This window comes from Bidens hawaiensis, unplaced genomic scaffold (assembly GCF_021521415.1).
Source record: "Bidens hawaiensis isolate Kalapana, Puna unplaced genomic scaffold, B.hawaiensis_p1.1 tig00061308_1, whole genome shotgun sequence".
Lineage (NCBI taxonomy): Eukaryota > Viridiplantae > Streptophyta > Magnoliopsida > Asterales > Asteraceae > Bidens > Bidens hawaiensis.
In genome coordinates, this window is record NW_027501036.1 from 23,230 (window position 1) to 49,335 (window position 26,106).

The window sequence follows — 26,106 nt, forward strand, 5'->3', positions numbered from 1 at the left end:
TTTGGTATTGAGGATTTTGTGCCTCAGAATTTCCTCGCAGGTCCTGCGAACAAGATATGTATTTTTTGCAACACCGATATCGCGAATCTTCGATCTCGGGGTTGTTTTCCTGCTGGAACTGTTTTCAGACCATTTGATGCCGCTCTTTCTTCCGATTATGTTTCAAAAACTTGGATTTGCTTTCCGTTTTTGCCGTTTAAAATCGGTTTCTCCTACCCATTTCCTGCCTTTACCACTGAGTTCTTTTCCAGAACTGGTCTTAGTTATGCCCAAACCATGCCCATGGTTTGGAGGACCCTGTTTGTTTTGGAGAGACTAATCGCCGACCATGCTCTTGATTTCACCCTTTCTGAACTTGCTTCAGTATATGACCTTCGCAGCCACGGATCTTCAAGATATCTTCTTAAAACCAAATCCGGCCGAACCCCGCTTGTCTTGAGAAACACCAAGAATAACGACCAGTGGAAGAGATAATTTTTCTTTGTTAGGAGAGATTCCCTCCCACATCCTGATATTCCTCCTTATTTCTGGGTTTCCAAAAGTAGGATACTTTATTTTGAAGATATACGCTTATATCTTTGTAACTGATATTTTTGTTTTTTGCAGCTTTGAGATTGCCCCTTCCACCAGAGAAACCGAGGGTAAGCTTGCTTCTTTCTTTATCATTGGCGAGGAAGAGAGGACGTTTCATTTCCAGTCAACCTTTCAAGAACCATATCCGTCCGCGAGTTCCGTTATGTCTGGTAAGAAATATTCGAGATTTTAGTATGATTTTTAAGGATCAGAGATACTAACATGTGTACTTGTAGGCAAGTCTGCTCCCGCTTTTGCTCTTGACGATATTGACAGTATGGTATCCACCCGAAGCACTATCAAGAAGGAACCCGTATCCAGCTCTATCCCTCGTCCAGAAGGCAGCCGAGTGAAAGGTTCTAAGAAATGGAAGAGTCAAGAGACTAGTGAGTCCATTCCTATGCACGACGTTGATTTCCACGATGCCATGAATAAGACTCAGCAGGTATCTTTTCAGTCTGTCATGATCTCATATATCTTGAGGATCATTTATATTGAGAATTCTTTATCCTTGTAGGGCCTTGAGTTTCTTTCCTCCCTTTTTGCTGCCATGAGCCTTGAACTTCATGAAGCCCACACTTGTATCTCTGAACTGATGAAGATAGGGATCTCAAAGACCAGTCTTCTTGATAAGAAGACCAAAGAGCTGGACGACGTGAAACTGAGCTGGCAATGGCCAAGAAGGAACTGGTCCATCAGGAAGCTGAATGCTTGGTAAAGGTTTATGAGGCTATGGAGGGGGCGAAGAAGTTTGCTGTTGTTTCCGTATTTCAATCCCAGCTCAGGATGGCTAAAGAAGCGAAGGAAGCTGGTCTGGACACTCCTTTTTGGGATGTAGCTGGTTAGGAGAGGGTCTTGGCTGAGCTTAATAGGGAAACGGTGGAGGAAGCTGGTCCGAGCGGAGCGGAAAAGGTCGCGGAGGAGGCAGTGGATGTGGCGATCAAGGGAGCGGTGAAAACGGTTGGAGATACTGATCAATTGGGCAGTGATGGCGGTAAATAAAAAGCTTGAGCCCAATTTTTAAGGTTTATGATGTTTGGTGGTTTGTGACGGGTTGTAATGGTCGTTTGAATAATTTACTTTTTCTATCTTGAACAATAGTATGCTTAGGATATTAGGATACATGGGTGGAGGGATCTTGACTTTCCAAGACGAAACCCATGTTATGTTGACTTTTGAACATCTGGAAATATTCGGGCGGAGGGATCTTGGCTTTTTAAGACGAAACCCGGGTGTTGCCTTTTAATTTCCTGCACTTATGGTTAGTAGTAATATAATCTTTTGGCTTTAAGCATTGTGTTTAGTAACTTATAAGTTTTGGTTGGAATATTACATGTATTTAATTTTCTGAAATAAGTTACTACGAGGATAGTGTATCTTGAAAACATGTTTCTTGAAAATTTATAGTTTCAGAAAAAGTATTTTTTAAGACTTTAAAATATCCTGGGGATCATATATCCTGAACATAAAATACTTTTATGTTTTTAGAAAACATAATCAAAAGACTTATTAGGGATTGGTATAAAATATCTTAATGGTAATATATCCTTGTGTCTTGTGTGAGTTATCACAATCAAACCAAAAGATCATACCTTGAAATATAAATTGAGTGATAGAACTAAGTGTAAGGAGTACCTTCATGGAGATCATTTATAAATCTAGTTAGCTTACATATGATGTCCCCATTTGTTGAAGTGTCATATTTCTGGAATTTTGCTAAGTCAAAAACAACTTTGTAATATCTCCCCATTTAGTGATTGTTCGATCTTCAATCTGTCAAAACAAAGTTAGATAATCCTGGCGATAAAGCCCATTTACTAGCGATAAAGCCTTTTCACTGGCGACTAGGTCTTTGCTTGAGAGACATGAAAATGTCTAAGCTTGAGATTATACTGGGGAAAGTCCCAAACGCACGGGCATGTCAATGCCAAATCTTGAGATAACATGAAAATGTTATCAACCTTAGATAACATGAAAATGTTATAAACCGTATGTGTGACACGTCTGCCACTTATCTTAAGGATTCGGTATATAGCCAACAACAAACGGATTATCAGCTGGTCTGGTTCACCTGCCTCGAACTATATCCGAATCATCGTGCGCTCCAGGCGTTCGTTGGAAAGGTGAAAACCTTTAAACCTTAGGAGATATCCAAGATATCTTATTCGTGCGCTCCAGGCGTTCGTTGGAAAGGTGAAAACCTTTAAACCTTAGGAGATATTAGGGATATCTTATTCGTGTGTGAGGTGATCAGCCTCTGACTATTGTGAAGATAACGTATCCTTGGGATAACTGCAAAATACTAAACTCTATATGAGGGATGGGTGTTAGCCTGGCTAACACCCCTCCGATGCTTAAGTCAGTAAACTTGGTTTAGAGATAATAAAGTTAAAAAAATATATGAAAACAAATGAGGGAATATACCTTTATCCTGAGGATTCGAACATACCAGTCAAGGGCTTTGAGGTGGATAGTGTTCCAGGCTCTTGCTATAGGAATACCTTCCATAGTGATTAACATGTAGGCCCATTTTCCTGCTTCTGAATCGATCAAGTAAGGACCTTCCTACTTTGGAGCTAACTTTCCATCTGCTGGGTTAGTGGTATTCTGAAATGCCTTTCTTAACACCATATCTCCCACTTGGAATCTTCGAATCTGAATATTCTTGTTGTAGGACTTGGCTATCCTTTGTTGGTATGCTGCCATTCTGATCTTGGCAAGATCTCTGAGTTCATCAATGGTATCTAGGTCTTCCGTAAGGCTTTGGTTGTTGGACTCAGTATCTTGGATGCTGGTTCTTGCTGTGGGGATCACCATTTCAGTAGGGATAACATCTTCGGCCCCAAACACCAAAGAGAAAGGTGTTTGTCCCGTTGCATTTTTTGAAGTGGTTCTATCAGCCCAAAGAACAAATGGTAGTTCTTCAGCCCATTTTCCCTTCTTGGATCCCAATTTCTTCTTTAAATTGTGGATGATGATCTTGTTACTTGACTCTACTTGACCATTGGCTTGAGGATGTACTGGAGTTGAAGTTACCATCTTGATTCCCCAACTTTCACAAAAGTTGGTTGTTCTACTACCGATGAACTATGATCCATTGTCACAGACAATCTCTGTCGGGATACCAAATCTTGTCAGGATATTGCGTTTGATGAATAAGATCACATCCTTTTCTTTAACTTGAACAAATGCCTTGGATTCGATCCATTTGGAGAAGTAATCTGTCATTACCAGCATAAAGACCTTTCCACCAGGAGCCTTGGGCAGCTTTCCCACAATGTCCATCCCCCATTTCATAAATGGCCACGGAGATATGATAGGATATAATGGTTCAGCTGGTTGATGCAAGATATTGCTGTGTCTTTGGCAAGCATCACACTTATTGGAGAAATCCATTGCATCCTTCTGCATTGTTGGCCAGAAGTAACCTGTCCTCAGTATCTTGGATACTAAGGCTCTGCCCCCAGTGTGGTTTCCACAATCACCTTCATGTATATCCTTGAGAACTTCTTGTGCTTCTTGATATTCCAAGCATCTCAAGTATTGACCTGCAAGTGATTTTCTATACAAAGTATCATTTAAGATAATATACTGGGTTACCTTCATTCGGAAAGCTCTTGGATTTTCTCCTTCTGGAATCTCATTATTCTGAAGATACCGCATTATGGGATGGGTCCAGGATATTGGATTATCTTCAGGACTCGAAGTCTCCAGGACTTCTTGGTTCTCCTTCGTTGCTGGGGTCAAGATATACACGATAGGTATCCTGACATCATCTGGTATCTTGAGAGCTGATGCCAAATTTGCTAAGGCATCTGCTTTAGTGTTCTCTTCCCTTGGTACCTGTACTATATCAAATGTTTCGAAACACATAGCTAATTTCTTAACTATTTCTAAATATTTTGCTAAGTTTTCTGCATTCACTGCATAAGAGCCGTTAAAATAGTTATCTAATAACAAAGAATCAACATAAACTTGAAGATACCTGACCTTCATATCCTTAGCTAACTACAAACCAGCTATTAAGGCTTCATATTCAGCCTCATTATTAGTAGTCTGAAATTCACAAGATACAGATAGAGGTATTATGTCCCCCTGTGGCGATTTTAGCAGGATACCTAGACCTGTTCCTCTTATGTTAGAGGCACCATCGGTATGCAAAGTCCAACTCTCCTTGATCTCCAATTGTTGAACTTCCTTTTCTACTTCCTCAAGTATATCCTGTCTAAAATCAACCACAAAGTCAGCAAGTGCTTGAGATTTTATGGCTATCCTTGGTTCATACAAGATATCGTATGCACTAAGCTTCACAGCCCACTTTGCCATCCTACCTGACATTTCTAGTTTTCTCAAAACAGCTTTAATAGGATAGTTAGTTTTTACATGAATAACATGAGTTTCAAAATAATTTCTTAATTTAGTAGAAGCCATTATAAGTACTAAAATCAACTTTTCAAAATAAGAATACCTGGATTCAGCATCTAGTAGACTTTTACTTACATAATATATTGGATGTTGCTGACCTTCGTGATTTTTGATTAAGACAGCACTTACTGCACTTCCAGAAACAGCTAAATACAAGGATAATGGTTCACCATCAACCGGCTTCATCAGGAGTGGTGCTGAGGATAAGTATTCCTTCAAGGATACCAATGCCCTTTCTTGCTTCTCTCCTCATTCAAATTTTTGATTCTTTCTCTGGATATCATAGAAGTCTTTACACTTCTCTGAAGATCTTGAGATGAATCTTTTGAGAGCTGCTATTCTACCCATTAACCTTTGGACATCTTTGACATTTTTTGGTGATTTGATATCCAGTATAGCTTTGATCTGCTCAGGGCTTGCTTCTATTCCTCTCTTGGTAACCATATATCCAAGAAACTTTCCTTCTTTGACACCAAAATGACACTTTGCTGGGTTCAGCTTCATGTTATACTCATCCAGGATGTCAAATGTTGTTGCCAAGTCTTTGAGATGATCCTCAGCCTTTCTTGACTTTACCACCATGTCGTCCATGTAGACTTTCATCGTGTCCCCCATTTGGTCTTTGAACATCATATTGACTAGCCTCTGGTATGTTGCACCTGCATTTTTTAGTCCAAAAGGCATTGAAGTATAACAGTATATACCTGTGGGAGTCATGAAGGCTGTATCTTCCTAATCTGAAGGCTCCATTTGAATTTGTTGAAATACTGAGGATGCATCCATGAAGGTTAGCAGCTCGTGGCCAGCAGTTGCATCCACCATTGAGTCAATGTGTGGGAGTGAGAATGGGTCTTTTGGATAGGCCTTATTCAGGTCTGTGAAGTCCACGCACACTCTCCATTTTCCATTTTTCTTCTGGACAACAACTAGATTGGCCAACCATCTAGGATATTGAACCTCTCTTATCATCTTGGTTTTAAGTAGCTTCTGCACCTCTTCTTGTATGATAGCGTTTCTTTCAGGAGTAAACTTCCTTCGCTTTTGATGTACCGGCCTGAAATATTTATCTATACCAAGTTTATGAGTAATTATAGACTTAGAGATACCTGTCATATCTGTATGTTTCCAGGCGAAGATAGAGGCTCATTTTTTTAGGAAGAAATCAATTCCATCTCAATATCCTCAGGAATACTTGATCCTAATAATACTTTGATTTCAGTATCCAGAGGATCCAAAGATACTTCCTTTACATCATGCTCTCTTGTTTGCAAGACCTTCTCCGGTTGTTTCTGTAATTGCTATGCTTGAGTAGGCTTTGTAGTCCACTTCATTGATGAAGCATAACATTACTTGGCATCTTGTTGATCGCTTTCAATCTTGATGACCCCCCGAAGGACTTGGTAGTTTCACACATTGATGATAAGTTGAGGGTACTCCCTTCATGTTGTGGATCCAGGGCCTGCCTAATATCACATTATAACAAGATAATGAGTCAATAACACAAAATTTTTGTAGAGAGTTAGTTCCTTCAATATATATTGGAAGTTTGATTTCTCCCAAGATGTTCTTGGTCTTGCCATTAAATCCTACAAGAACTGAGGATTTTGGGATAATCTCCGTTTCCGGAATATCCATTTTCTTTAAGGCATCCATTTGGATAATGTTCACAAAGCTTCCTCCATCAACGAGTATCCTACGCACAAAACAGTTAGCTATACATAAAGTGATTACTAAACCATCATGGTTGGGATCTACAAGATCACATCGGTCCTCTTCATCGAAGGATATGATCCTTTGAGTTGTCAGAGTGGAAATGCGGAGAGGTCTTTCTCCGTTGTCCATCTTTGTTTCTCTGGAACGCTTCTTAGCTGCTGAATACGAGGTTCCACAGATGTCAGATCCTCCTGAGATAAAGGATACAACCTTAGCTCCGGGTGGAGGAGAAGGTGCCCTTTCAGGTATCTTGACAGGATCCTGACTCTTATCCTTGTTCCTTCCAAATAGTTCCTTCAGGTATCCTTTGCTGAAAAGGCATCCTATCTCCTTCCGAAGTGCTATACAATCATCAGTACGATGGCCAAAGTCTTCATGGAATGCACACCATTTGGACTTGTCTTTGATGGATCCAGGCTTTACATTTTTCTTAGGCCATCTGGCCTTGTCACCTAGCTTTTGCATTGCACAAATCACACCACTAATATCAATATTAAAACAATATTCAAAGATTTTAGGATACTCTTCATCATCCTCATCTTCTTCCACAGCATTTATCCTGGGATTATCCTGCTTGGAATAAGGCTTGGGCCTATTGTACTTCTGTGGAGTGTTTGACTTTCTGTTGGTAGACTCATACTTCGGGATAACCGAGCTTCCATGAGCTTTCTTGTCGTCCTCTAGCCGAATATATCTTAATGCCCTGTTTCTGACTTCATCAAGATTCCTGCATGGAGTCATGACAAGGTCATCATAGAAAGGAGAATCCTTCCTTAGTCCCATCTTTAAGGCTTCGACAGCAGCTGCTATGTCAAGGTTGAGGATCTCCAAAGCTTCCCTGCTAAATCTGGTTATGTAATCCCTTAAGGATTCATTATTACACTGAACAATTCTATATAAGTCACCTGTTATTTTCTCAAAAGATCTACTACAAGAAAATTGGTTATTGAACAAATTAATTAAATGAGAAAATGATGTAATAGTGTTGGAAGGAATACTCAATAACCATTTGAGGGTCGGCCCCGTTAATGTTGAGTCGAATCCCTTTCATAGGCAGGCTTCCTTAATGTCAATGGGAATGGGGTTGATATCCATCCTTTCTCTGTACTGAGCTACGTGTTCTTCGGGATCCGTAGTGTCGTCGTAGAGCTTCATGTTGGGTGTCTGGAATTTCTTGAGGATCTCCACGTCACATATATGCCAAGTAAACCTAGATAACTTATGGCTACCTGCGGACACTTCAGTTATGGGACGTATTATCCTTGGGATACTGAAAATCATATCCTTCATTTTCTGCAGTTCCCTGGCTATCTCGGGGGTTATCCCCTTATCCTGCACATGTCCACGGTTAGTGTATAAATTAGTATTAAATAAACTGTTACCGATGTCATGGTTAGGTCTCTGGTATCTTGAGCCTTGACTGCTAGTTCCTCCATTGAGGGTATCCTCAGGATGAGGTGACCCTTGCATTGGGATGTCATTTCCAACATGTACTTCAGAGGACACCATGGGAGATCCTGATGAGAATATACTAGCTGGCATGGTTGAACGAGGCTGCATGTTGATGAAATCTAGCCTCGTTGGTCTAGGTAATTCCGAGGATATCGGAAGATGAGTTCCTCCGTATCCTGATTGTTGCTGAGACGGAGTCCTTGTTGATTGTGCCCCCAAGGATCCGGGATTCTAAAGGATGGTTGATCCTAGAGAACCAAAATCAAGAGCCCTGGGCATGATTGGAGTAGCCTCCTGCCCTGGCTTCTTTTTGATTCCTTCAATCTCCTTAAATAGCCTTGAGTTGGTCTTTTCTTGTTGCTCCATGTGTGTTTTGACCTGTTTCATCAGCAAAAATATCATTATTAGAAATAACCGGATCTACCCGTGTAGAGGATCCCGCGAATGGTGGAAGTTCTCCTCTGGGTTGAATATTTTTCTTCGACAATGGTGGAGGTCCTGGGTTGACACTTGAAGCAGTGGTGACCACTGGAGCAAAGACTGAACTAGTTTTTGGTTGTGAGGTCATTGTCAAGAGAGTGAAAAGTGATTGGAAATGAAATAAACGGATTTAATGGATTAAAGCACCGTTGGCCCCACGATGGGTGCCAAATTGTTATGGTAAAAAATTAACAATAGTGATTTTGTAACCAATTTAGTAAATCAGGACTAGGTGCTTGTAAAAATAGTATGAACACAGAGATTTGTTGCGAGGAAAAAACCTGTTATCCTTAGGATAACAAGAAAAAAACCTCGGGTGGTGAAAACTATCACTACCGGTTTATTAATAATAAAGGTGATTACAAGTGTGGAGCTTAAACTTGATCGTGATTACAGAGAATGCGAGTACTAGTAAGTTCTCTAGTGCTAGAGTGTGTGTTATGATCAATGTTTAGGGCTTTATTTATAATAAACAAAGTCTAACAATTATTGCCTATAATTTAGGAAACTTTTGGACTAAATCTAATTAGCCGTTAATCTCTCAATCAGCACGTTTTCTTTTCTGCCATGATCTATCAACTGAAAGCACGAGTCTTCGGGTGATCAAGCAACGGTCTTTGACCTGGTAAACATGGAAGGTAGCAAATATTGCGTTAGTTATATAATGTAGCTAGGATACGTATTACCTTGGAGGATACCGTATCCAGGATTTGTTCTGAATATAATCTTTGCTGAGGATACTGAAAATCCGTGCCCTAACATGAGGTAATAGTTTACAAATCGTATAAGCCGACTTAATTAAACCCTTCGCATGGGCAGATGTGCAACTTGTGATAATGCCTTGGATAAACCCATTGTATTTTAATTTATTACATTCTAGTTTATTTAAATATAGTCATTTTTCTTTATTTGGAATGATGTAGATGTAATAACTAACTAAACAATAGTACAACTTATTGCAAAAAATAAATAAGAATAATAAAATGTTGACGATGGAATTTAGCATATCTTAATCAAACCCTTATTACGGGTTCAAGGTGCAACTTGAGACAATGCATTGGATATGGTAAACAGTTGGAATTTGAAAACGGTTTCATACTCATTGAATTTCAAGTTATGACAATCTAGTTCTTTTGAATTTGTTGTCTTTTTCTTCGTTTGGTATGATGCAGTTATGTCGACCAAACTAAAGTCAGCATATATATTGTCAAAACAAATATTTAGTATAATATAAGATGGATGTTGACGATGGAATTTGGCATATTTAGCCAAACCCTTCACATGGGTTCGACGTGAAACTTATGATGGATGCATTGGATATGATTAAAAGATACAAATTTGAAAAATATTGATAAAACATTGTTTTTAGTTTATTACAATCTAATTTATTTACATATATATATTATCTTTTTCTTTATTTGGTGTACTACTATATATAGGGAAATGATGCTAGTTATTTCTAAGAGTGTAAACCTCTTGGTGATTTGTCGTAAAAGTTTCTCTCAGTTTCCCACATATCTTTAGCGACGAACACTACTCACATGCAGCACGAGAGAACAAATGATTTGTTTGCTTCTAATAGTCCTCTAATTCATAGTGGTTACTTGCAAAATGTCGCATTTGATTTGATGATCGAAATTTTAAATGAATACACATTTTGTTTAAAGTTAAAATTTTAAACATCCGAACAACTAAATATAATTGCCCATATGCTCACATCATACATTCTTCGATTAATAAAGACGTCCAAAAGAGCAGTTGAGTCAAATGAAGAATAGCAATCAACAAACCAGAATTATAATACTCTCTGTAGTCTATATCGTGGTCAAGCACATATCGATCATCCAAAGTCAAGAACCAAGAAACAACCAAAGTTTCACGGTCGATGGTGGATCAACCATAGCGCATGCCTACGCAAAGTTGTAAAGCCAAACTTTGCTGTACGTCTCAAATTCAACAATGAGACTACACGCCCTTTGGTATACAGGACGCATCATTGTAAGGATAAATGATGTGTACGTGTTTTTGTTGAGCTAATTAAGATCACATAAATAAGTCAAGCATTTTTATAAAGCTCTAACAAGAATCTTTTATAAACAAAAGAAAAGTTTTATAAAAATGTCTTAAGGTTTATAAAAGATTAAGTTGATGGGGATATGAATTAAACATCCAAGATTGAAAGCGATGCTAAAACAAGTTCTATAAAATCAAATAACTTAATAAGACTAGAACCTTACAAAACGAATCAAATTATATGGTGATATTATTTATGATGCTTGAGAATTAACTTAAAAGTTTGGTATAGTACGCCTGGAGAAAGAAGTTGAGAATGTAACGACGCAACCATAGCACACATGGGCAGATATATAATTCAACGTGATTTGATTAAAAACACTAAATTAAAAACCCGGCCAAGTTGAATTCGGTTTTGTTTTGTTTTGTTTTGTTTCAGGCCTAATAAACCAAATATTAACAAGATAGGTGTTCGGCATCTGGGTTGCATTGTTCGGCTTCCTCGGTTTCAGCCCTACTTTTGCTAATCTCCATAAGCCTACTTCAAATCTATATGTTAGCGAAAGAAAGTATATATAAGGGTGTTTAGTGTAATTAGAACATTAGTCAAAGGAGTGGATCTTGTGAGTTTGTAATAATTAATTAATCCCACCATTTTCTGATGGTTTCCTTGTGAATCACCCGTTAAACTTCCCATTTGTTCGGATTTTCTGTTTCTTCCCATTGGTCCTCAGTCTCCCACCTTCTATCAACTCTTACCTTCCTACAGAATTAATGTCTTGTTCTTAATTAATCAGCCATTTCTGCATGGTGAGTCATTTTATTAATCTGCATGGATATGTATTATTTGTTTTAAATCATGGAAAGTTATCCCACCATCAGAAAAGGGTGATTTGTTTTTATTATTAATTATTTGTTTGTTTCCTTGGGTGTTGTGATATATGTTTGTTGAATGTATATATGTTTATAGGTTTTTGGGAAGTGTAGAAACAAGGAATGGCATATAAGGTGGATCATGGGTATGATTACTTATTTAAGATAGTATTGATTGGAGATTCTGGAGTTGGAAAATCCAACATTCTTTCTAGGTTTACGCGAAATGAATTCTGTTTGGAATCTAAATCTACCATTGGTGTCGAATTCGCTACAAGGACTCTTCAGGTAGGCTAGCCGGACTTCTCATTATGCTAGTAAATGAACCAAACATGAACAGACGTTTTGTTAATATAATTAAACGAATGAATAAAAACGCATGTCTTATTTGTTTATTTGGGTTTGGTTATGTTCATTCATGTATTCGTTCAAAAAAGTTGACTCCAGCACATTTTAAAGGGAAAATCACCATTATAGCCGTTTTGTTCAACTTTATTAACAATTTAACCTTTGACGTAAATTTTTAGGAAAACAGTCGTTGACCAATGATCTGCGCCAACATGGTGCAAGATGTCGCTATCATGCGCTGGCGACTTGACATGATAAAGAAGTACCGGCGCAAGGTTCTCTCATTCTGCGCTCACTTGGCGCAAGATGGTGCAGTTTTGCGCTTACCTAGCGCAAGATTTTTTCTTTAACTTTTTTTACTCTTCAAACATTTTAGAAAGAACACTAATACGAACATAAAAGAACAAGAAGATGTACATTTTGAAAAGGAGCTTAAAGAGCATTACAATGCAGGTGGAGGGTAAAATAGTAAAGGCACAAATATGGGACACCGCGGGTCAAGAGAGGTACCGAGCAATCACAAGCGCATATTACCGAGGAGCCGTGGGTGCGCTCTTGATATATGACATAACAAAGGCCCAGTCATTTGAAAACGTTAAGAGATGGCTAAGGGAACTTAGGGACCATGCAGACTCCAACATTGTGATCATGTTGGCTGGCAACAAGGCGGATTTGAGCCACCACCGAGCCGTTCAAGAGGCCGATGGTCAAAAGTTAGCCGAGCAAGAAGGGCTCGTGTTCCTGGAGACGTCTGCATTCGAAGCGTATAATGTGGAAAAGGCTTTTCAGATGATATTGGTGGACATATATAAGATAGTAAGTAAGAAAGCCTTGGCTGCTCAAGAAGCTGCATCTTCTTCTGTCCCTGTTCCTAGTCAATCAACTGCCATAAAAGTTGGTGATTATGATAAAAGTTCTCAAAGGAAATGCTGTTCTAGTTAAGGACACAAGGAAACAAATTATTATGTGTAAGTTTGTTCAAGATTTACAAGAAAACCAAGGCATATAAAAGTGTAGAGGTAGTGTTATTTTTTCCTTTTTTTCTTTTTGGTGTAAAGTGTCGAATCCCGTCAACCTCAATGGCCCACGCCTAATCAACTCAGGCTTATCACGTGAGAGGTAAAGCAAACTCGCGAGCAGTCAGTTTCGGACGGTGGTCCAATCAAATTGATCCTGTAACGCACACGGTGTTAGATTGATTATGGTCACATTCTCAAATCCTACATTTTGGAGAAAGTAAGTTGAAAGGATGTATAGGTTAGACACAAAACATATGGTCTTTTTATCTTTGTTGGTTTTGGAGCTTTGGTAGGTTTACATAGACTATAGAGATTATGATAAAGATATGTTTGGATTTATTTTTCAATTTTAATGTTGTTACAATTGAACGTTTATGAATGAATTCAAATTTATATTAGCATGAAATGTTTGTATTGCTATCATGCTATGTGGTTTCTTGTGGTTATTAAAAGGTATTTGAACTCGGTTTATTGAACTAAAGAGAGCTCAAGTTAGACTCCTTAAGAGTCTTGTATATAAAACTCGAGTCGGCTCATTAAAGATTTTACAAATTTGACCTTAGCTTTAGTTCATTTTGTTTCGTATATATGAAATGTGGGTTGAAGTTTGTTCTTTATATGCGCTCTTGAGACTCAAGCTCGATTTAAACTCGTTTAGGCTTAACTCAAGTCAAGCTTTAAACGAGTCATGTTCAAATAGCCATTTAGGCTTAGGTTTATATGAGTCATGTTCAATTTTCAAGTAGCCTTTTAAGCTTAGCTTTAAACTAGTCAAGTTTGAGTAGCTTACTAACTTATAATTATTTATTTACTTATTTTGCTTTTTTGCTTTGAGATTACAATTATTATGACATAGTAAAAAAAACTTATTCTTTTGATTTTAAAAAAAATGACAAATAAAATCAAACATATTTAAAAAACAAGCAGTAAGTAGCACAAAACTTGAAATCTTATCAAGATCTTAGAAAACTTTAGGTAAATCTCTTCATGTTACATCTCAAAAGTTCATAAAATAGTATCAAGACAGAAAACACTCATACCAATTACAAAAAACATATATATCACTTTCGGAGGTTTACTGCAAACAAGCCAAAAACAACGCTTCTTGCACATTATCTCAAAAAGAAAAAAACTCCATAAAAACTTGGAATCATTCGACCATATCGATCCTCAAGAGCGCAAACCAGACTCAAAAATATATTTATATAAACAAAAGGCCCGAAATCAAAGAGGGAAGCTTCCGGTGAGACGAATGTGATCCAGTGTTCTTCGTAAACCATATGTATTAACAGCTGCATTAGCAGCTCTAAAACCCCCTCCGTATGCTGGTGATGCATCATTAGTTATTTGATGCATGAAAAATTCACCTAATTTATTCTCGACCCTTGATTTCCCGCCTTTTTTTGAGACTGATGACGATGATGATGTTGATGGCATGTTTTTTAACCCGGGCATGATTTCGGATTCTAGCCACATGTATGCAAGCACTTGACATATACCTTCTTCTACGTCGGGATTCATTTTCCAGTAACCTGTTTTTAAAAGTAAAAATAAAAAGATTAAAATGTGATAAAAGTATAAAGATTGAACAACATAAAAGAATTCATAAAATTGCACTTTTGTCCTTTAGTTGTAGTTGTAAGAAATAAAATAAGTATTTTACAGGAAAAAGAATAATTTAACTTCAGATAGTGAAAAGGACTTGAGGCTGTTTGGAACGCATCTTCAAGTTATTAAAAGAGCTGATTGATTCAGAGTCTTAATTCAATATATTTATAAATCTCACTGGGTAAGAAGCTTCATGATTGATTCAGAGATTTCCTTTTAGTGAATTACAAACACTTTGGTGCTGACCTTTCAGAAGTGGTCTTTCTTAATAAAATCATTAAAAGACTACCAAAAAACCGTTAAGGTGTTTCAGCTTTTTAAACACATAAGTTGATTAATTATTAACATTTACCTAAAAAACATAAATAAAAGTGAAATAAAAAATAAAAGAGGAAAAAGAAAGAAAAGGAAAAGGTCAAAATTTTACACATCTTGTAAAGCGGTAAAATAAAATGGACATTTACAAAAAAGTAACAGAATATATTAACTGAAAACTGAAAAGGAGCTAATGCGTTACATCTTATTTTATAAAGAATGTGTTTTGTATCTAGCTTAGTGTAAGGGCACAACCTAAACGCGTAAGTTACTCAAGGTCTCAAAGATTTAAATAATTTTGTATGTGAAATATAATTTCGATTCTTGAAAGAAAAATAGGAACTTTTCTAGTTACCCTTAAGACGTAACCAGCCATGCATCAACTCATGTGCAAGAATGGATCCAGTTAGTAACCTGCAACATTTGATTACCAAAAAGGCCTCAAATTATTTCCATGTGTCATTTGTGAAGACAAGTTATTTTAAGTAAACAAAGCGCGATAAACGTATCACCTTGGAAGACCATATAAAACAAGAATGGCGCTAACTTCACATCTACGGGAAAGCTTCTGCTGCTGAGTTCTCATTCCAACAAACCGATTGCCACCAATTCTCGGCCTTTTTCGTACCTACAAACAAATAACAACAATATTATTCATTGATGCAGAATACGTAAAGTAGCAACTAACAAGTACATTATTTTTAATACAAAAATAACAGGTATAAAAAAAATAATACATGTATAATTAAGATAAAACGTTATTCGTAAAGTAAAAATAATTCACAATAAAATGTTACTTGTAAAATACAAAATAACTAATCTAGTAATACTATTTGTAAAATAAAAACAATTAATATAAAGTACTCTTTGTAGAATAAAAATATGTAATATAAAACTTTTTACCTTAAATTGATATGTTATATAAAATAAAGATAATAGTTTTAAGAAACACGATTGAAAAATATTTTTAGAAAACTAAAATAAATAGTAAAAAATCAAAATGTTTAATTTCTTATTGTTTAATATAAAATTAAAAAGGTAAAATAATTATAAAAATAGACAGAATTATAGTGCAGCAGATTCTATATGGAGCAATTTACATAATTAAAGAAAAAATAAATAAATATTGGAAGCAGTCTCTCTATCCCTACGGGGTAGAGGTAAAGGCTGCCTACGTCTTACCCTTCTCAGACCCTAGCACAACTTTGCTATTGATGGAATATACTGAGTACGATAATGATGAAAACGAAAAGTCAAATGATAATTGAGCAAATAAAAAAGTCAAGGGCCAATTTGGCAAAGTCAACATTAAAAAACGGCTATTTTGGCAATTTTCCCGTGGTTAAAAGGCTTACACTTGCTACAGTGAGCTCTTCAGAAACGCATACACCCCTTGTCTCAGGCAAATGATGAAATCCCTGAAAGATAAGATTGTAAAATCAGAAATTATGAACTGGAAAAGCATAATAAGAACTAGTTGAAATTACGTTTTTCTCCCTAACAATCGCATCGTTAAGGGCGTGGCTTTCTACAAGAAGCATGGGGATTTGTTGATCAAGTTTCATGTTCAATCCCTCATAGTAATCTCTAATGGAGTGGTAAAGTGGTTGGCAGTCCCCGGTATCCATTATCGCAGATTCCATGCATTCCAAGCATATACTCCTTCCGTCGCCTAAAGAGGTGTACCGAACATTCACCGACTGCATCATAATCATGATTACAAATATTATTTGCATGTAAGAAGTAGAACGGTTAAATGTAATATTTTCATCACAAAACATTACTATCATAAAGTAATTGAAGTTCTTAGAAAAGAGTTGGCGGCTCTTATATGGACTAGCTAGATAAAGGGAAACATGGTAGAAAAAACCCGAACTTCAAATGGGCATATCCTTTAAAAAAAATATGCTTTTGATTCTATCAAAGTTTCTTGAGATTTCTATCCCTATGTTTTTTCTTGCTTCCATTTTGCGTCACATGTTCCCATTTGAGGTAACTTTTGTCTTTGATTCGTTTGGAAAACACAAAAATGTTAAAAGCTCAACTAAGGTAGAATCAAAAAAGGTAGTTATGACGCTCAGAGGAGTAAATGCTTGATTTTTGAAAAATATAGGCATGAAAGTTTATCATTTTTTACAAATTTAGGGACTACAGATAATTTAGTTTTGTCTAACTTTTCCTTTAATTTTATATAAATGTGAAATTTGGATTACCCTTGTTGGCAATTTCCCCTTTTTACTTTGTAGATCATATTCTTATACAGAAAGAAAAGAAATGAACAAATAAGTTTGGGACTCATTTATTTGATATCACATCACATGAAAATACATACCACAAATTGAATAAATTTATAAACAGAGGATAATGATATAAATGAATCTAACTTGAAACTTAATGTCAAGGATGTTAGGCTTCTGAGTCACGTATTTGAGACCATATTTAGTTGATTTTATAATCTAAAACAAAATGGAGATATTATGTAAATGAATTTTGCAATAACACTAGACACCATACCTCCAACCGTTCACAACTACAACATCGAGCCGTATTATCATGCTCATGAGCAGGACAATACCTTTGAGACCAAAACGGGTGGCATCGATACTCAATCAATCCGGCTGCATTTGTGGGAATCTATGAAACCAAACATAATATTACACACCATTAATCTATATATTTTTGCACTTAGGGGTTTCATAATTTAAGCATGGCTTCCTTACATATTGAAAGCAGACTTCGCATTTGGGGTGAGTCATGTCTTTAAAGCATGACTTATGGTAAGCCTCTTTCCCTGATAATGAGAACTTGAATCAACAAAAAAACAAATAAGACAGACATTCAACAGCATTGTTTGACCTTACAAAAGTCAAATGAAAAATAGGTTCAAATTAAACAAGTGTGTTTACCTCAAGTTCAGTGATCGGGTGACCACAAGCACGACAACAAAAGCACTCTGGATGAAAAAAGGTGCCCATGCATCCCAAATAACTGTCGTAACCAATGACGCGGTTGCAGCCACCACATACTCTGGAAATTATATAAGCACTAAAAGATTAGTCAATGTCAAATTATTCAATTGAAAACTTGTTTTCTAGAGGTCCAGCCTACAAAACACCACTAACACTCTAGACAACTGAGATGTCATACGTCGTATGACTGGAAAAAATGGTCATATGAGTCGTATGAGGAGCAAATCACATGGCATGCATGATGTTTATGACTGTCAAAGAAATGATTGATATGACCATTGTCAAAGTTATACGACCCGTATAGCCATTTTTCGTCCTATCATACGGCACGTATGATGTAGCAGGCTCTAATGTGTAGAATTGATTTGACATCATTAACAATATGACATCAAATAGCCCATGCGATGTTTTTGACTGGCCTTTCTCATGTGACAACTGATAAAGTCATATGATGACCATTTCTGGTCCCATCATAGCCCGTATGATGTAATTGGATCGATGATCATTCTCCTACTAGACCCCACTATTTATAATTACAAATCTCCTATTTGGAGATAGCAAATCAACAATAAATGCTAATTACAAGGTAAACAGTATTTTCTAAATATAAAGACAGGCTTCGGTGTGTAGAGCTAATTTGACATCATACAGCCGTATAATGTTTTTGACTAACAAAGAAATGACTAATGTGACCACCATCAAAGTAATATGATGACCATTTTTCATCCTAACATGTGCCACGTATGATGTGTGCGCAAAGTTGATTTGGCATCACACAACTTGTATGATATAACAGACAGGAAGATATACTATAAGTACCTATATCCCATGGGATTATATTCGGTAGGCATATTTGAAGGGTGTGGTGGATGAAAGTCATCCTGATGTGATTTTTCAAGATCTTCATTATTGCTCGGTTGATACCCGTATCCTGGAAAACGAACTCAAACTCAAAATGCATGTCGAAAGATTAAGATTAAAAGTTGCAAGCTACTAACAACTTACCATTCGGTTTCTTCAAACCTTCGGCTAGAGAAAGTGCAATTGCTCGATCTAATTCTTCCTTCTCTTTATCACTCCTTGAGCGATTACCCTAAACAAATTCTAACATTAACGATTATGAAAACAAAAACTAAACCAAACAGCATATGAGGTAATGAGACCATATATAGAGATCGTATTTACCGAAGATCTAACTGGAGCACGCAGTACCATACTTCCGTCTCCAATAAGCTGAGGCGACGAACTCCCACCATTAACCGACCCACGATTCGACCCGCCTTTTAAAAGCTTGCTCATCCATTTCATAAACCGGGACTTCCTCTCTGTGTGTGAAGAAAAAATGTCACCTGCTTCAAAAACTCAGTCAGGCATTTCATCACAACTACGAATACAAATACAAATACAAATTTACATACCATTCATACAAGGCTGGGACAGGTGTCTGACGTTCCTGGAAGACGACGACATGATGTCGTATGGATAGTGTGCCACACGGGTTTGAAGAAAGCGAAAAGGATAATGTAAAATATCGAAAACCGGAGGGAGATAGCGAAAGGGGAGGAACAATGGCATCGTGATAAAAAGGTAAAGGAAAAGGTGAGGAATCTAGAAAGGTAAGGTAAGATAGATTCGATGAAATGATTTCTGGACGGTTATAATTGAAGGTGAAGCTGTGGGTGTTTGTTGGTGTGTGATTGGATGATGAATTAAAACCAGTGGGGTTGAAGATAGAGAGAGCATCTTCAAGATCTTTTGGGTTTGTTATTTGGATAACAACTTTTGAAATTCAAGTTTGCCGGCAAAAAGCAACGGTTTATATTTGTTTCATAGGTTTAACGTCTGACTGATTTGATGGGGTTTAGATTTGGAACCAACGGTTGCTAGTTCGAGGTGTGCGTAAATCTGTTACGGGTCAGCCCGGATTATATAACCGGATGACTATCGCAATTCGCAACAACAAACCAAACATAAGCTTTAGGTCAGATTCCAAACTTTACTGTTTGCTTGTGTATGTGAGAGGGGGGCCCGCCTCTCTCTTCCGTCCCATGTCTGTAGAACCGGACGTGGTCCGCGGACTTGATGTCCAGAGTATATTTTGAACAACATACCAAGTTGTTAGAACATTTGATCTACTATTGGTGCTCAAACCCACTGCCGTATCTGTTCGATGTCGGAAATGGTTAAATTTACCTTTATACCCTCATGTGCTGGGCACAAGTTAGGACTTAACGGACAAATTGGATGGGCGTGAAGTTAAAAGGACTAAAAAGCAAGACAATTTGCCAATTAAAGGACAGCGACTAAAAGTAAGGACCTAATCCATAAATTGTAATGTTTAATGAACAAAATTTGTAATTCTGTCTATTTTTTTTGCTATAAATATTGGTTTTTTAGTAAATTTAAAAAAAATGTATGTGCCTCAGCTTTTGGCTTTATTTAGCATCTCCAGCAGCAATATGTGGAAAAAAGTAGAAGAAAGCACAACCTGTGTTTGCTGTCATTCATGTTCATTATAACTTATCTATATAGTAACTTAAAACCAAGTTTGATTGCTTTCACCTAGTAGCTAGTCTTCTTTAATGTTGATAGTTGTATTAGAAAATCAAGGATATAATTATATATCTTTTCTGAAAGTTTTATTGTCATCATGTTAGATGATAATAGACATAAGAGACGTGAACAATATTGTTGTATATCTATAAATTCTAGTTAAAAACACGCATAACACAGACAACGTACCATTCACATATCAACTTATGCTTGCATAGCATCGGCAAAACATGTACATTACAAAGTTCAATCATGCATGACTAGCGTAGCACTAATTTTTATTCGATCGTGCATATGAGGTGGAAATTGCAACTTTGGTTTCGCTAACAATGCACGAAGGATTTGATATCACATCTAAACACTTTCATAACTTATCTAAACACATGGAGAAAGATATAGCAAGATTCTATAGCGTGGCTTTTATAGCGTGGTTACTTATTTGAAACGGGACACTATATATATCATGCTTTGAATAACCTGAGTCTCATGAAGAAAACCATATTGTTTGTTTTTCTATTCATGCATATGAGGCAGAAATTGCAACAGAATACTCTGGTTTCGCTATATAATGCATGAAAAGATATGATATCACATCTAAACACTTTCATAACTCATACTAGGTTAAATACCTGTGTATACACGGTTGTAAACTATATTAACAAAAGATCAAAACAATGTGAAATACTTATACTAATTTAGTATTAAATAAATGAATATGAATATGAATATGTATTACAACGTTGAATACAATAAAATTTTCATAAAATAAAAAAAAAGAAAATTAGATGGTAAATTTTTATTAATCTCTAAAAATTTCTTCATATAAAAATTTTGTAGTTACCCTCTTTGCGACATAGATCTCTAAAAACTTTCCTTATATATAATGCTTAAAATTTATTTAAATTAACCTTTCTTTCTAATAACACACAATTGTTACTAATAACATAAATCATTTAGTACTAATATTAATTTGCTATAAGGATTTATATTTTTAAGAAAAATAGTGTTTTAAAAAAAAGATTGATACAACTCATACAAATACTTAAATAAACAATACACAACATTTAAATAAATATATTATATTATAAAGCAATATAATTAATATTTGTGTTTAACATTCAAAAATATATATAAATAAGCAAAACACCAGATACTAAGAGTTTAAAACAATACTAGTCCATAAAAACTGAAAAAGTATTTTAAAACATAAAAAACATTGTCTTAAGTATAAAAAGCGGCTTCATTTTTTTAAAGCAACAAATCATCACAAACAACATAAAACCATTATAGGTTTGGATAGCAGCGACCGTTAGATATTTTGGTCATATTTACATGTATTTTCCCATGAAAGACATTTATCTAGATTTGATGCATATGAGCACGTAACACCATATAGCCAGCAATGAAAATTACTGTTGTTAACATTTTTTTTCTTTTTGTTAAATAAACCAATTTTAATAAAAAAACATAGGATAGTAAGATTATATAAAAATTAGTTTCTAAGCTTTTGTGCATGTTATTATTATTACTATTATTTTTGGAATATAATAGAAGTTATAATTATAGTCGGAAAGTGAAAGATTTTAAACTTCACGAATGGTTTTCAAAATTAAAGTGCTAAGTGTAGTTTATAGTTTAAATTAAAAATAAGATGAAGTATAAAATTTAAACCATTCACTTTTTAATCTGAAATTATTAAGACTATTATTTGTATAAGTCATTAAATTGTAAGAAACAATGGAATGTCATATTTAAATTTTAAAACAAATATTGTAAAAGGATATCATTAATAAACATTTCTTTTTGTTAAAATTAAATATTATGCAGAAAACGTGTTAGAATTTTGATGATTTGATGTGATAAAAGGATAAGTTATGGAATGTTTTAAATGATTTATTTTAATAAAATAATTAAGGATTAAAGATGAAAAGATAAGGGTGCCACTTGGCAAAATATTAGACCAATTAAGGGATATATGGTTGAACCGTCATTTTTGTTTTTGATAATAGTAGATTAAGGATGAGTTTTCATTGCTTTCTTTGTTCTGCAGCATCAGAATATAATAGACATTGTTCGTATTAAACACCGTAGGAAAAATATAATTAAAAGGAATATGCTTGGTAAATTTAAATTTTTTTAGTTTTCAAATTAAATTCAAGTTAGTAAAATTAGTAATGATGGAATACCATTTGAAATGTTTGACAGCGGACTTTTAGATGCATCAATTGAAACATTAATATATATATATATATATGGGGGTGGGATCCAGTGAAAACTTCTCTTAAAGGAAAAACTTAAAAATGTCTAAAAACTCCTAAAAACTATTTTTAACTTTTTTTTAAAATTTTTGTTGAAGTTTCTTTTTTTTCAATTATTCTTATACGTTGTTATTGATCCAAAAAAAAAAACCTTGTCGGTAACCTCGTCGGTGTAGTGCACATGTGTAATAGTGTTGTAACGTCATCGTTCCAGTGAATAGATAAATAGAAGTTTCGAGTTTTATTTTAGTTATCGTATCGATTGGCGTCGTTTAATTAATTAAATAATATGTAAATAGTGGATAAGGTTAAGAAGGATTAATAGATTTGAGAGTGATTTGGGCCTAAAAGCCTTTGAGCTTTAGATATTTAAACCCCTAAAACCCTAAATTTTTCCATCCTTATCATTTCATCATCATCCACCCAATCATTGGCACCCATAGACACACAAAATCCCCTGTACACAAACATTCCAAAATCCAATCTCATCTAGTTATTCAAGATCTAGTGCAATCACAAAAAAAAAAGGTAAATGCTATACTCGTTTCGTTCTTCGAGTCGTTAAGATTGTTAATATGAAAACGAGTAAAGCCGACATAAACGAATCGGCATGAACGAAATAAGAGAAACGAGGTTGATTCAATCTAACAGTGAACAATAATAATAATAATAATAATAATAATAATAATAATAATAATAATAATAATGGAGTTGATAAGAAAAGCAAATAATACAAACAAGAAATCGATACAACGGGTGTTATGTGAAACCCGGATCCTAGCGGCTCGGCCAAAACGAGAAACCCGAGCCCAGATATGAACTATAAACGACTCAGTGAGTCTCGCATCCAAACTCAAACCTTACTCACGTCCATAGCCGGCGACCTGAAAGCACGCCCAAAACCTGAAACGCAACCTCCTTACCCAGATTCAAAACCCACCAGACCCGAATCCAAATAAGAGCAGCCAAACATTAACAGAGGCAAACCAGATCTAAATCAGATAAACCCATTTTCGCGCGAAATTCCGGCATGCGAAACACCCCTATGCGAAACAGGTAATTCGCACGGTATGCGAAGTTTCTCAAGCGAAATCTCTAAGCGAAACCTTGGATTTCGCATCCCAAGCGAACCTGAAGTGCGAAGCAACCCCGCGTGCGAATCTCCCGTGCGATTCGTTGGTAGGTGGCCGGAGAAATAAAGGATAAAAGGGGGGTGGCAGCGGAGGCGAGGTGGTGTGGCCGGATTAGAAGTGGCGGCGGTGGTGGGTAAGTAAAGAGGAAGAGGGAGACGGGTTTTGGGGGAGTGGGGGGGTGGTTGGAGAAGTTTATTTATATTAATAATAAAATAATAATAATAAGTCTTGATAATAATAATAATAAAAGTAAAAATAAAAATAATAATAATAATAATAAAATTTCGGTAATAAAAGGATTGTAGGATGAGAAGACTTAAACGAAACCCGAACCTGAGACCCGACTCGTCTAGCGCCCCGTGACCCGCCTCAAACAAGGGAATGGAAGTTGAATACGAACCCACCCGTTAAAGAAGTGAAATATTTAATAAAGTTAGGTTTGGACTCGAGACACGACTCGTTTAGAACCCGAACTCGTTTAAGGAAACGTTAACTTGTAAATGCCTGAGAACGTAAATTAATAATAACGAAGTGAATATAATATATATATATATATATATATAATAATGATAAATCAAGGTTGTATTACAATAATATTAATACTTAAATAAATCTATAATAATAATAATAGTAGTAAGTTGTTAATAATAATGATGATAATAATGTTAGACTGGAAAGGTAAACGTAAAGCATATAAGTTAAATGAAACCCGAATCCGTAACTCGCCTTATGCCAAACCGATGATTTAAGGGACTCATTTGGAAACACTTGAAGGTAAGAGTTCGTTATAAATTGAGAAATTAAAAGGAGTGTACGAACGAAGGATAACTTACGAATATAAATGATACTAATAAGACGGTTCATTAATAAGATAAGGCCAAGTATAATAAATTAATATGAACGGTTAAAGAAGGTTGCATGTCGGTTCCGTAAACTTGAAAGTTAACCCCGTTAACTTAGAAATGAATAATAAGGAATTATAAAGGATTAATACGTGTATGTTATTAACAGTTAGTCGAGCTCAGTTGAAGAAAGGAATCACTAATTAATTTGGAAAGGAATCGACTATAGGTGAGTTCTAGCCCCTTTTCTGTGTCACGTTTTTCGGGGCTGTGTGCATACTACGATGTGTTAGATAATACACTTACCTTAAATGGTAAGTGTATAGTAGATATAATTGTGTATGTATGTCAACATTATTGAATGATTAATTTAGTATGCCCGTAATTATAATTAAGTATATTATAATTGAAGGATAAAGGGATGAAACGAACGAATGTATGATTGTATGGTTGAATGGATAATATAGGGTTGCGGACCCTACTAATATCTGCGAAGAATAAAGGGTGGCAGACCCTAATAATATCTGCGAAGTTTATAGGATGAAAGGCTCATTAAAAATATAGAAGGGACGTGTAAGTATTAATTAGAGAAAGTCAGATAAGGTATGGAAGATTGTATGTATGTATGTATGTATGTAGAAGAACAGCTAACTAATTAATACGTATCTTCGGACGCGTATTAATAAGTAAGTGAATGTAATGTATGTTAATTAACTAGAACTCACTCAGCGTAGCTGACTTTTAGTATGCACGTAGGTGAGTAGGATGAGGCTGGTTGCTTAGAGTGGGACACGTGGCAAATAAATGAAGACTGGAAACGAAGCAAAGAAGAATCACGCGTTATTTATATTTATGTTAAAACTTATGTTGTTTCAGTTTAAAGACAAAGTATTTAAGTTATGTAAGAATGATTGACTTTATATTCCGCGAAATGTTTTAATTAACTCTGATTTTTCGAATTATGTGAATGAGTAAATCCAACCAACGAGAAAGTAGGTAATTACTTCATTTTAATATTCTAGTTTAATGGGCAATTACTTTTTATTTTACATATTTATTTAGTTATGAAATAATGAAATGTTTCCTGCATGTTTTATATGGGAGCTATAAAAAATTATCACCCAATAGGTAATTAAATGTAAATTACCCAATATGTACATGTAAATTTTATTTAAAATCACATGCAATTCAATGTTTTTAACTCAAGTATATAAAATATGTATGATAACACTATATAAAGGCAAGTTTCATTTTAAGATGATAAGTTTGGCCTGTTTAACGGTTTTAAAGGCAACCAAGAAGACACCTAGTTGATATACATGTAATTCACACTTGCTTAAAACTACGAAGAATACTGCATTAATATATGATGCGCAATATAAATACGTACTTGAATGTAGGACTTGTAATTAAGGTAAATTGATTGAAGAGGAGTAGAGCTATGAAAGTTTCTTCAAGTATGTTTGTGAGTATGAACACTACCTAATAAAAGTGTTTAGTAGTAAGGAATGAAGGAGACCAATGAAATTTAG

General features: G+C 35.5%; 2 protein-coding genes across 2 annotated transcripts; one reads left to right on the forward strand and one right to left on the reverse strand.

Moving 5' to 3' along the window:
- The first annotated feature begins 11,625 nt into the window (after positions 1-11,625).
- On the forward strand, positions 11,626-13,419 carry LOC143603332 (ras-related protein Rab2BV-like). Its single transcript, XM_077080153.1, has 2 exons — positions 11,626-11,817; positions 12,331-13,419. Exons 1-2 carry the CDS (start codon positions 11,653-11,655, stop codon positions 12,817-12,819), a joined length of 654 nt encoding a protein of 217 aa, XP_076936268.1. The 5' UTR covers positions 11,626-11,652; the 3' UTR covers positions 12,820-13,419.
- A 661-nt stretch (positions 13,420-14,080) lies between these two features.
- Positions 14,081-19,133, reverse strand: LOC143603333 (protein DA1-related 2-like). Its single transcript, XM_077080155.1, has 11 exons — positions 18,974-19,133; positions 18,794-18,881; positions 18,608-18,719; positions 17,726-17,846; positions 17,540-17,623; positions 17,334-17,453; positions 16,307-16,519; positions 16,175-16,237; positions 15,332-15,447; positions 15,175-15,233; positions 14,081-14,428 (listed from the first exon to the last, which is right to left on the reverse strand). The coding sequence occupies exons 1-11, from the start codon at positions 19,094-19,096 to the stop codon at positions 14,121-14,123; spliced, it is 1,407 nt and encodes a 468-aa protein (XP_076936270.1). The 5' UTR covers positions 19,097-19,133; the 3' UTR covers positions 14,081-14,120.
- Between the last annotated feature and the right edge of the window lie 6,973 nt (positions 19,134-26,106).

Coding starts and splice junctions, on each gene's coding strand:
- LOC143603332 (XM_077080153.1), top strand. CDS start 11,653: ATGGCATATAAGGTGGATCATGGGTATGATTACTTATTTAAGATAGTA. Junction 11,818..12,330: donor TCGCTACAAGGACTCTTCAG/GTAGGCTAGCCG, acceptor ATTACAATGCAG/GTGGAGGGTAAAATAGTAAA.
- LOC143603333 (XM_077080155.1), bottom strand. CDS start 19,096: ATGAAATGGATGAGCAAGCTTTTAAAAGGCGGGTCGAATCGTGGGTCG. Junction 16,520..17,333: donor GTAGTTGTGAACGGTTGGAG/GTATGGTGTCTA, acceptor ATTATGATGCAG/TCGGTGAATGTTCGGTACAC. Junction 15,448..16,174: donor AAGAGCTCACTGTAGCAAGT/GTAAGCCTTTTA, acceptor ATTTGTTTGTAG/GTACGAAAAAGGCCGAGAAT.